The sequence below is a fragment of the Fundulus heteroclitus genome, chromosome 18, assembly GCF_011125445.2.
Source record: "Fundulus heteroclitus isolate FHET01 chromosome 18, MU-UCD_Fhet_4.1, whole genome shotgun sequence".
In the NCBI taxonomy this organism is placed as follows: Eukaryota; Metazoa; Chordata; class Actinopteri; order Cyprinodontiformes; family Fundulidae; genus Fundulus; species Fundulus heteroclitus.
Genome location: NC_046378.1, coordinates 11,657,295 through 11,669,573, shown reverse-complemented (window position 1 = coordinate 11,669,573; position 12,279 = coordinate 11,657,295). Strand labels below are relative to the sequence as shown.

Here is a 12,279-nt window from a genome sequence, read left to right as displayed (position 1 = left end):
GTCAGTGTAGTTTTCTGGGGACCCTCTGTGTCTCCTCCGGAAACCAAACAGTAACTAAATGTCTAGGGTAGAACTTGATTAAGGGAGAAGGTCCTGGTAGGGAGGTAGAACTATGAAATTGCAACTTAAAAGTACAAACCGAGCACTCCCATGAGTCTTCACAGTTTTAGTTGTCGCTAATATGTTTTTGCCTTGGACAAATTAAATTCTTATTTGTAATCAGAAGTGTAATGTAAAGATATCTAAGATGATACCCTTACTAGTAAACATATACTCCATAACTGACATTGTATTTGGAAGACCTGATTTTGTACATTTAAATGTCCTTTAAAAATATAAATGTTAAAAAAAAAAACTCTTACCAGCAGGAATGAAACTTTATATATACGACACAAAACTCTTATAAAGAAGAACTTCCACTGAGAGTCAGTCACAGCAGTATTCCTTTTAGTCCAGGTGTCTGAGCTATAGGCTGTGCTTTATGGAGCAGAAGCATGGACTGGTGCAGCTACTAGCAACAGGGAAGAAATCTTTTGGAGCCTTTTGCCTTATCAGATGGGAAAATAGACTCTTTTTCTTTAGGATAGGAGGATAAAGCAAACACGAGCAGGGTTTTATCCAAAGAATCTTGGGACCTGTTGATCAGCCTGGTCTGGTTGATGGCACGATTTTGTTGAAGTCGGGGCCCCTTGACCATACTCCTCCTTCTTGTCTGCTCTGAAGTGTCTTTTTTCTTGTCGGATAGGCAAAGCTTTCTTTCCTGAAAGTCCATAACACTTCAGTAACATGAGATAATCAACAGTCTACAGATACTGTAACATATGGCATCATACTGAGTTAGATTTGTAACATTATCAAATAGGATATTTATCTCATACAGAATTAAGGGAAAATCCTCTGTAGCCTTTAAAATGAAACAAACCACAGACTTGGGCAATTTACGACCTGTGGGCCACATCCGGCCCGCTGACTTCCTTTGATCGGCCTACGTAAGTTTGTGGTAAAAGTCTAAATCCTATTACGATATTATACACATATTGAGGTCATATGGCTGTTATCTTGAAGGTTAATACTACTTTCAAGAAATTAGCTCTGAACAATTGAATAAGTCAGATAACATTAAAAAAAAAGAAACATTTATGCAGAATAAAACATTTTTTAAAAGGCATTGATTTTTATTTCTTTATTTTTTTGTTGCTGAAATCAAGTATAAAGCCGTTTGCTTATTGTCTGTAGAACAAACACCGGTGTTTAAGGATTGAACGGACATTATGAGAGTAAAACATAGAGAAAAGTACACTTTGATGAAGAGTGGGAACCAGAATCAGAATCTTATCTTATCTTAAAGCAGGAAGGACCAGCTTTGTAAAATCCAGCACGACTGCAATGTATGGTGAGCTGTTCTCTGATGGGGACTTTATCAAAGACTATTTGGTGGAGTCTGCAACGCTAATTTTCCCTAAGAAAAAAACAGTACGCTTGCAAATATGTCTCTTAAGGCGCACTGTAACAAGGTTGTGGGGAATATGGTCCTCAAGCTAACAATTTTGACTTGTTTTCCTTGGCTTTAGAGAAGAGCTTTGAGATCCATACAGCCTGATTAGTTATGTTTGTACGTGGATTAACAGAAGACTTTGAGAAGACAGAGGAGCTCTTTGGTTCTCTCTACCTATATGAACAAACTTTCTTGGTCATGAAGTAGAAAAAAAATTAAGGATGCATACTTTGTGCTCCTCCTAACATTTTCCATTTAAAACTGTCTCCTTTCCGTTTCGTTACAATGGCATTTGTAAGCACGATAAGAAGCAACACTATCATATTTGGCTAAAAAACAAACAACAACAAAAACATGGTCAAGAGCAATGGAGATTGGTTGAATGGTGTGCACACACTTGATAATATAATATATTTTCTTTTCAATCAAACACGCAGCAATTCAGGTACACATTTTAGCAAAAAAAAAAGTAAAAGCTGATAAAACTCACAAATGTGTGTAAGGATGTAAATGCATTGAACTGGAATTTTGTTTTAAAACCTATGACAACTTCAGTCAGACTGATCACTCAAAACATCTATAATCAGAGCATACCAGAGCAGCAGTGTACTTTCCACACCACAGTATAGGGATACAGGAAAGAACAACTGATAATTAATACTGTATATACTATATTAAATATAAACAGTAGAATTTGTGGTGATACCCTTGAGTTTAAATTGGACTAAAGAACAGAATTGTCAAAAATATGTTAAAACTTCTGATAGTAAATCAGCTTTATCAAACATTAAAGAACTCAGTAAGAAAATATATAATTAACCAGATTCTTCTGTACAAATTTCACATCAAAAATGTCAGTAGAATTTGTTTGGATTACAGCACATTGCAATCTAAAAACCTAGAACTTCAGATTCCATTGAGGAAGGCTTAAAGCAAACTAATTATTAATAATTAAGTTAAAAAAAACTATAGGAATATTTGGAAATGAACAACACAGAAACCAATGTTTAAGCTGTTTTATACTAAGTTTCCTGATTAAAGCAGGTTGAAATGAAGCTTCTTGGATGTTGTCACGTTCCAAAATGATTGGTATTGCGGTTGTTGCCATTCTAGTTTGCATTCTTCTTGTCCGACCATCCGGGAAACCCGGGCTGTCTCCGATCAAATGTGACGTCATTTGAGGAATGTCCCATCGTACAGCATTCAAAAAAATGTGTAGGACATGCAAGAAAAACAGGAAAACAAGAGTCAGTTATTACATGTCTCACAATAGATCACAGAAACCTAAACAGAACACTTAAAGTTACTGAAAGGCAAACGTCAGGGTTACAATTGGTGTTACTGTAATTTGCCTGAATCTGTACAGCATGTAATCAGAAAGGAGCTCAAAGAAGTGCTGATTTAACTAAATGTTAGCTACAAAATTCAAAAATATATTTTGGTTTGATCTGATTAAAAGAAAAACTCTTTTTGAAAAATACCACCCTGATAAACTATCCCCCCCCCCCCCCACTTCACCTTCCTGTCTACGCTCCAGTCCATTTTTTTTTTTTATAATCTTTATTACAATATTCTTTATCATATACACTAAAGGAAATAAGCATAACTTTCAATAAACAATCGCCGGGGGTTTGAACAAATATAACAATAATAAGTGAAAATAAATAATAGTAATAATAGTAGTAATAAAGTAAAGTTACAGATAGCAGCATGGAATGGGATTATATAAATACTTTGAATGTAGAGCACACAGATGCAGTTTTAATAGCTTTTTTGTTATTGGAGGAGGACAATGTAGAAAAATAAGTTGTTGCTTCCTTTAAAAAAGAGATATGTGAGGGTTTAGTCATAATAACTTTGCATTTGTGTATATGCTGTTGGCATATACTGTTGGCCAACAGTAGCAAAAGATTGCATAAGAAAAAAAGGTCAGAAAGTTATTTTTTATATTTTGTGATTCCAAATAATACATCCTCAAAGTAGAGTTCAAATTTGTGCTGTGGTACCGTTGCTGTTATCCAGTAAAATAATTTTTATATTTAATCAAAAATTATTTTACTGGATATCAGAGATGAATGATCTTAAAGGAAACCTCTTTAACCTTGTTCACTAGTAAATATTTATCGGGCAGAGACCACGTTTTGTTCCAGCATACATCTGAGACCATACCAGACCAAACTGAAATTACATAAGGAACTGAGATGCAGTTTCCTTGGAATAGAGTGCGAATATGTTTGTTATTTTTAGGAGATTTGGGTTGAAAACACAATCTACCTACAGTACATAAGTGTCAGTTAGATCAGGCTAAAGTCCCTTAAAGATCATTTAATTTAAGGGACTTTAGATCAGGCAGAGGTCTTGGGCCTCCAGTCCAGTTGGTGTGGATAATGCATTGTTCTGCCAACCGTCATAAAACACCAGAAGAAGAAGAAGAAGAAGTAAAAGAAAAATAATACGTTTTTCCCAGACATCATATTCCTATAAAGGAATATTTTTAGTTATTTGATGGTAACTGAGTTAGTAAAAAGAATACAGTTTTTATTTTCTTTTTATTCATTTATTTTGAGGACGCTTGTCCCGATACACGCCCCTCACCGGATGGTGGCGGTAATGCACCAAACTGTTGTTTTGTCGACCGCGATTAAAAAGAGAAGAAGAAGACTCGGAGCGCCGTTTCCAAAACAGAACCAGAACCCGAAGCCCACGGAGCCCGATGCTGGGACGTAGCCACGCCACGGGTGTGATCAGCGGCCATGTCTGTGGTGACAGTGCAGCTCGGCCAGTGCGGTAACCAGGTGGGTCAGCAGCTGTTTGACGTCATCAGCAGCGATGCTCAGGACGGCCAGAGGAAGACGTACAGCTCCGTCAGCTGGGAGCGCTTCTTCCGCCAGACCTCACAGGGAGGTAACAAAAAGACAAAAGAAAAGATATAATAAAAGTAAAGCAATAAGAGGAATTTATTACGATTGCTGTTATTACGTTTTTTTACGTGTCCCAGACTTTGAAGCCAGGGCGGTGCTGGTTGACATGGAGCCCAAAGTGATCAACCACAGCATGAACAGGGCAGCGAAGTCCGGCCGGTGGAGATATGCGGAGGCTTCCCACTTCAGCCAGAAGCAGGGCTCCGGAAACAACTGGGCCAATGGGTAAGAAACGTCACCCTCTGCCCTGCAACCCACCCCACGCCCCCTGAACGTCTCCACCTTCAACACACACACCTCAGTGGAGGGATGGACCCTTACAGAGTACTGCATAACCGGGAAACGGAGTGAAAGCGAGGCATGGCTTTCATCCATCCATCCATCCATTCATTCATTTCTGGGGTTTTAAACCAACAGCTCCTCCCAGAGTCAGTACCATGTAGATCCACCTTTCACTTGTTCTTTCAAACTTTACAACACATTCCGATTGCATTCGAGTCTGGAGCTTCTGACAGCTTTTCTTCCAGCGTTGTCCTTTATTTAAAGTAGTGTTGCGCCGATGCCATTTTTTGGCCCCGATACCTGGCTGTGTAGTATTGGCTGATACCGATACCGATACCATCTGTTTGAAATAGATGTGTGTGTATATATGAAGAACTGCATCCTACTTAGGGTAGTAGAACATTGTATTGCCTACCTGGAATGGGTGACAATAGTTGAATAAACTTTTGGCTCTCAAAGGCCAAAATAGTGCAACATTCGTGAAATTATAACATGTATAATAGTAGTGCAACAGTAAGACAGTAAAAATACATTAATCATTGAATAATCTCTTTTAAACCCTGAGTTTTGGCTCTCAAATGCCAAAATAGTGCAACTTTCATGAACTTATATAACATGTATAATACTAGTCGGGAGAGAGAAGGCTGCGTTCAAGTGACATACAAACATTAAAATGGTATCAGTGCCCTATTTGTTGGTACTCGCCGATACCGATACCACCATTTTAGTGCTGGGTCGGGGGCCCCGTCCGATACTGGTATCGGTGCAACACTAGTTTAAAGCAATTCCCGTTTTTCTGTCCCCGATGAAGAGGCGCGCCCCCGCAGCATGGCGCTGCCACCAAATAAAGAGATGGGGATGTTGCGTTCAGGGTTCGTTTTCTGCACACATAGTTCTGCATATTGGATCAAAAGTTCCATCTGGAAAGGTTGAACTAAAGGCAAATAGTTGCACCGGGTTTTATTCTGGGGGAGGATTTAGAGTTAAGGTGGCTGAATACCGACGCACTTTTCAGATTTTTTATTGTAAAGATTTTCGTTTTCCTTCTATTTCAGAGTGTTGGTATATCGCGTAGCGTCCCCTTTAAAAAACACCTAACTTTGTCGGGGAATGGGGGCAAAAAAGAGAAATGTTTTTTTTTTTGCAAAGCGTTATAGTTGGGCCTTTCATTCTGAGTGGAGAGAACATTTTCTCACCATGCGCTTCTCCTCCAGGTATCGCGTCCTTGGCCCTCGCCACAGGGACGCGGTGGAGGAGCTGGTGAGGAGGGAGGTGGAGCACTGCGACGCGCTGGCTGGGTTCATCCCCATGATGAGTGTGGCGGGGGGCACGGGGTCAGGAGTCGGGACCTTCGTCACTCAGTGTCTCAGAGACGTTTACCCATCATCCTTTGTCCTCAACCACCTCACCTGGCCATATGGGACTGGGGAAGTATGTGCACATCATTTGACTTATGACTTTCATATTAAAGAGGTAGTATTTATAAGTAGTAAATTGTCCACATTTATGTGAAGAATCAATATTTAGTGTAGGTCCCTGCTTCCTTATACCTTTTGCAGTTCACTCTGACCTGCTGGGTGTTAATGTTAGGGAAGCCATTCCTGTCCTACAAGTGCTTGGAGAGTTGTTTGTATTTTCTTTGCTTCGGTTTTTCGCCTCCTATTCGCAAGCTGAGCGCAGATCCCCACACGGGGTTAAGGTCTGAGGAGTCTCCTGGCTAGAACCATTTGTTGTAGGCCTGAATTAAAGTGAAGCAAAAAGTCAAGGAAAATTTTTTGTTTTTATGCCTCTCTGCAAAAGTAATATTCTGGACCTGACCACTTTTTCCACATTATTCTAAAACAGAGTTAAACGTCGGCACAGAACCACCACGACGCAAAGTTTGCAAAACACCGACGATTGTGATATTTCAGAATAAATTAGAATAGAAAAATCCTTGGATTTGTCCCTCTGTGTGGAAATTCCTAGAGTACATCCACAAAAACTTTTTTTTTATTATTTTTTATTTTATTTATTTATTTTTCCAGTATCTCTTAAAACAGATTTTTTTAAAAAACGGTTTTTATACATGTTTATTTATTTATTATCATCATTATTATTTTTTTCTCTTCTTTCAAATTTTTATTGTGAATATAATGTAACATGCTCCTTTATGTATTTATTTATTGTCTTATAATGGAATTTTTATAGTAGTGTTATGTGTGAATGCAGTGTGACACATAGTTTGGACTATGTAGCAGCCAGAGTCTGTAACCCAAATCAAATTTCCCTTTGGGACAAAAAAGTTAATCTATCTATCTATCTATAAAACAGGAGAGGGAAAAGAAGCACAATAAGCAATAATAAAGTAGAAAAACTGCAGAAGGGAAATGAATAGGGAATTGAAATTGTAACCAACATGTGCGCTCACGTCCAGCCGTCTTTCACGCCGTCACCCCCCTCTGCGCCTCGTCCTCCCAGGTGATCGTCCAGAACTACAACTCGGTGCTGACGCTGGCGCACCTCTACCAGCTGTCCGACGCTCTCCTGGTGCACGAGAACGACGCCGTGCACAGGATCTGCAGCCAGCAGCTGAATCTCAAGCAGATCTCCTTCGGCGACATCAACCGGGTCATCGCTCACCAGCTGGCCGGGGTCCTGCAGCCGGCGCTCACGCCCGACTCCTGCGGCGCCTACAGCGGGAATCCTCTCGGTAAGGGCGGGGCGGGTCGGTCGGGGGGTTCGTGTGTGCGCGCCGCCGTCGGCCCCCTGTAACTCTGCGCGGCTGTCGCCTCTCAGGGGAGCTGGTGAGCGCGCTCGCCTGCCACCCGGAGTACAAGCTGCTGAGCGCGTGCAGCATCCCTCAGATGGCCAGCGCCTCCATCGCCTTCAGCACCTTCAGCTGGCCGGCGCTGCTCAAACACCTGCGGCAGATGCTCATCGCCAACACCAAGATGGAAGAAGGTAAGCTCAGTCAAAAAAAACCCACAAACACCAATGGTAGTATCACTCACTGAGTTGAAAGGATGTGTCGCGTGTCAGGAATAGACTGGCAGGTCCGTCCACCTCCAGCCTCGGCGAGCCGGACCAGTAGCCTCACCGCCGGCGGCTTCAACGCCTCGCTGGCCAACCTGCTCATCCTGAGAGGGAAGGACGTCTACAGCGCAGAGACAGGTCAGGGACACACGTTTTAAAAGGACTTTGAATCGTTCAGGACTTTCATGCTGTGTGGTGTTCTAGCCACCGGCGTCAGTGTCTACTTGGAGATTGGATGTACTAGACCAACATTAAGTCATGCATAGTTGTGAAGGGGATGCAAAATAATGTATGGTTTTCTACATATAAGTCTAAAAACTGTGATGTCCAGGTATTCAGCCCCATTTACTCTGACTCTCCTGAATAAACTGTGGTCCAACCAGCTGGCTTCAGAAGTCCTCTATTCTGTAAGTCGGGTCCCTCTGTGTGAAAGGGAGTTGAAGGAGGGTCCTGTTTGCCTCTGCTCCTGCCACATGGGGGACAAAGGAAACATCTGGAAGAAGGTGACCCAGTCACATAAGACCTAAGGCTCAACCCCTTAGCCTACGTGTAAAAACGGGAGATGAGGTGGAAAACTAACGTTGATCCTCGATCTTGGTGGTGGCGGCATAAATTTGGAGCCAGAGCTACAACATAAGGGGTTTTGATCAAAGCATTTTTCTGTGTTTTAAAAGGGCCTAGTCAAAGTCACAAACATAAATTGAATTGAGTGTGTCACAGCCGTTCAGCCTGACTGAGTCCGTGTCAGTGTAGACGAGCAGAGCCAGTGAGGAAGTAACCTAAAGGCTAACGATGAGGAAAGTATTTGCTGTGGATTTTGTTTAGCACAAGGGTCATTAACCAGTGGTGGCTGGTGGAAAAAAAATCTTGGTGGGGCTGGCCAATAGATTTCCCTGCCTAACCCAGTACATGCCATCAAATTAAAAGTCAGAAAATTACTACGATTCCACAATAAGCATTTCATTCCCTTCTCAGAATCAGCAGCTTACAAATACATTCAACCATTTACAGCTATATTAGGTCTTATTTTGGAAAGGAACAGTATTAAATATAACACTAAAATTCACTATTTGTCACCAAAGTAGGCATACACCATACTGTACTGTCATTATCTTCAGCCAAACAGTTTCATACTGACACAATGGGTTTCACAACACAACAGAATTTCAAAATATGAAAAAAAAATATCAGCTGACAGAATGATGTACCTGATACAATGTTCACAGCACCTTCCAAAATCCTTTTAACATATAGTCCAATATTCAAACTCACTTATCACATGACAACATGTGTGTCTCTCTCTCTGTCGTCCTCGCCATCTCTATGTCACTGCCTGACTGACTGCTAGCTACATTACTTTATGTTAAAACGGCTTGCCATATACTTATATCACTGTGCAGCAAGGGCTATTATTCCAGTAGCCCCAAAGCCATTCATTTTGGCGATGCTGATTGGCCAAATATTTATACATTTTCCCTAGCAACAGTATACGATTGGTTATTTCGCTACACTTGTGGGGCTCCTAGAGTGACAGCCCTACGGAAGAAATGCTACGTTCTGTCTGTGGAAATGCACTGTTAAATGAAAGTCAATTAGTAGAAGTGTTTTAATAATTAATATTACACGTAGCCACATACTATTAATTAAAAACTGACATTAATAATACTTTTGAAATCTAAATATATTTTGACTTTTCCCCTCCACATCTAGGGAGGGCAGCGCCCGAGCGCCCCCTATGGGCCAGCCGCCACTGTTGTTAACCTTAATTATAAGTGGTGTAAACACGGATAGATAGGTTGCTTGAACTAGCTTCTCCCATTTTATTTTTTTTTCCACCTTTTTTTGTAATTTAAGTGAAGGTGAGTCTGGATTCCTCCTGATTTAAAGGCATCAGTGTAAAAGGGGCTTCCACATCACAGACGCCCCTTTGTGTTGGTCTAGCTCATAAAATCCAGTTGTTGTTATATTAAGGGGTGTGAATACTTTTTGCCCGGCCCTGCAGCAAAAGGTGTGTAATACCGTGAATGTCGTTTCTTTATACGCCCAGGCGGCTTTGAAGACCCGGCCATCTACACGTCATGGCTGCCGCCGGCTGAAGCGCTCAGCCTGTGGAAATCCCCCGTTCCCTTCGATAAGTACGAGAAGTCGGCCACGCTGGTTAGCAACAGCCAGGCTCTGCTCAGACCTCTGGATGACATGGTGAGGAAGGCCTGGAACATGTTCGCTTCCAGGTGAGCTTCGTCCTCTCATCACTCTGAACTCAACTCAGACATGTTCAGAGCCAGCGGCCTCGAGTCCCCTCATTTCTACCCAGGGCAGCCATTGGATAGTTTATGATGAGCGTAACTATTCAGTCTGGACTGATTTTTATTTATTTATTTTCTGTTTCAGGGCCTACATCCATCAGTATGTTAAATTTGGGATATCAGAGGAAGATTTCCTCGACAGCTTTACGTCTCTGGAGCAGGTGATCTCCAGCTACGCTCAGCTGCAGTGCTAGCAGTGATGGAAGCTGCCTGGCACCACCCACCGCCGACCGCATCATATATCATTTATTTTGGTTTAAACTGATATTTCAATCAAAATGATTTTCTATAAGAAATTTCTTCAGTCGATAATTATTCAGCCCAGCTTTCATCACAGCTGGTGAACCTCTTGCTTTGAGGTTTACGGTTTGTTAAACGATGGCTTTGGTTACAACCTTACTGGCAGCGGGATCCTGGCGTATGACGCAGAGTGATGACATCACAGCGGCTCGAAGGAAACAGGCTTTGGATTGTAAATGACTCCTTACAGTTCAGTCATTTTCACTCTGACTGGCTGGATAAAACTTTTAGAGCTGCAATTGTGGGGTCGTCAGACTAGTTAAAGAGTTGTACAAGTCGTTCACCATTTGTGGTAAATGATGTAAATATTTTTTTTAAAACAGTTTCCAACCTAAAGACAAGAAAAAATAGCTCTACAGAATATTAACAATTTAATATCATTCTATGAATGAAAGCTGATAAAACCTGCATTTATATCTATATTGAAAAACTTTAGTAGAAAAACTTGTCTTTAACCGTGAGTGTCTTGAAAGAGCTTCTAAATAAAAATGTTATATTAACGGTTTTAGCCTAAGTTATTCGGAGCTATTGTGTAAGATCAAATGAGCCGCGCGGTCTTAGAGGAAACCGTGGCTGAACTACGGAGAAGGATTTCAGCCACAAAAGTCCTTCTCTTCTAACTCCACTGCTTTTTTTTTCTTCTTCCATCTGTCTAAACTCAGCAATGCCTGGCACCCAACAGGCAACGCTTGACAACTCTTCTTTTTTTATTTCCTTTGGTTTTTTTCATGAGTTAGAGGTCGATTACATTGGACAACACAAAGTTACATCAGTTAAATTCCAATCGTTAAGCTAACATTTGTTAATCATAAAGCTTTACCATTTAATTTAGCTCAAGGTCTTAGATATACATCTACAAATCCATTCTTTATGCTTACACAAATAAATGCAAAATCACAGGAATAGATCCGTGCTCTTAATTTACAAAATATAAGACCATCCCAAAAGCATCTGTGGTTGCCAAACACAGCAAATAAAAGCTAAAAGGTGTCTGGCTGCCTGTGATCATTACCTAAAGACAAGGTAACCACTCTTATTGCTGCTGGCACTAAGCTGCCCTCTGGTGTGCAAATAACTAGAAGATCAGACCAAAAACAAGGAAAGTACAACTCCCTCTGGTGCAGCATGGCAGCCTTCATTAACACTTTACCCTGGCTGACAGGTCATTTAGCTGGCTGTTCCCCCTAAATGTGTTCACTTTGTAATTTACTTCAGTTCATCTGACCACTTTTCATGGCCATAAAAACTGAAGCAGTCTCAAGTATTTTAGTCTCAACACCTTAAGTTAGAGTGGTTCTCTTTAAGATTCAGTTTTCATTGTATGAACCAAAATAACTTGTTTCTAATAAACTGCTAAAATGCCTCTTAGTCTGTAAGGTCCTAAGCTTTTTGAAATGATCTGTTCATGACTGATTTCTACCATTTAGAGCTCAGAATTACTAGACATTATCTGTATTGGTAGTAGAAATAAAGGGGTGTAGACACATTGGGATTTTTGTTTATATTAGGAGCAACTGACTATCTTAACAGGCTCAGTTGTTTCATTAGATGTAGGAGTCCAGAAGTAGAATACATTTAAGCTAAAAGAGCAGAAATCACACTAACATTATACTTTCCATCTGCTGGATCATTCCTACAGCTGCTGCTCCAACCATGAACCACCAGCAGATTCATGAATGTGGATATCTAAAAGCCTTCTGACTAACCCGAAGGGCAAAAGTGGACAGAAACAAGACAGCGGAGGTGTTCAGTAACTGAGTTTATTGTTCACTGGGCTGGTTCTTACACAACAGGAGAGGGCCGACAGGACAGCAGAGCAGCAGTCAGCCACTGGGGGGGGCGGGACAGAGACGCTGAAGGGCCCACCGCTTCAGCCAGCTTACAGACCGCTGCTGCCATGGAAAAGTCGACTGCCAACACCAGTCTGATAAGCTAGCTGACGGGGCGGCTACAGAGCATC

At 41.2% G+C, this 12,279-nt stretch overlaps 1 protein-coding gene across 1 annotated transcript; it reads left to right on the top strand.

The window, feature by feature from the left end:
• Window positions 1-4,124: 4,124 nt before the first annotated feature.
• On the top strand, window positions 4,125-10,814 carry tubd1 (tubulin, delta 1). Its single transcript, XM_012874830.3, has 8 exons — window positions 4,125-4,399; window positions 4,494-4,641; window positions 5,913-6,129; window positions 7,159-7,390; window positions 7,477-7,641; window positions 7,720-7,851; window positions 9,761-9,944; window positions 10,105-10,814. Exons 1-8 carry the CDS (start codon window positions 4,249-4,251, stop codon window positions 10,211-10,213), a joined length of 1,338 nt encoding a protein of 445 aa, XP_012730284.2. The 5' UTR covers window positions 4,125-4,248; the 3' UTR covers window positions 10,214-10,814.
• Window positions 10,815-12,279: the final 1,465 nt, after the last annotated feature.

Bases quoted from the DNA above. Each gene is read 5' to 3' on its own strand.
- tubd1 (XM_012874830.3), top strand. From the start codon at position 4,249: ATGTCTGTGGTGACAGTGCAGCTCGGCCAGTGCGGTAACCAGGTGGGT. The intron at 7,391-7,476 runs GTAAGGGCGGGG...GTCGCCTCTCAG, and splicing joins CTACAGCGGGAATCCTCTCG to GGGAGCTGGTGAGCGCGCTC. The intron at 7,642-7,719 runs GTAAGCTCAGTC...GTCGCGTGTCAG, and splicing joins CAACACCAAGATGGAAGAAG to GAATAGACTGGCAGGTCCGT.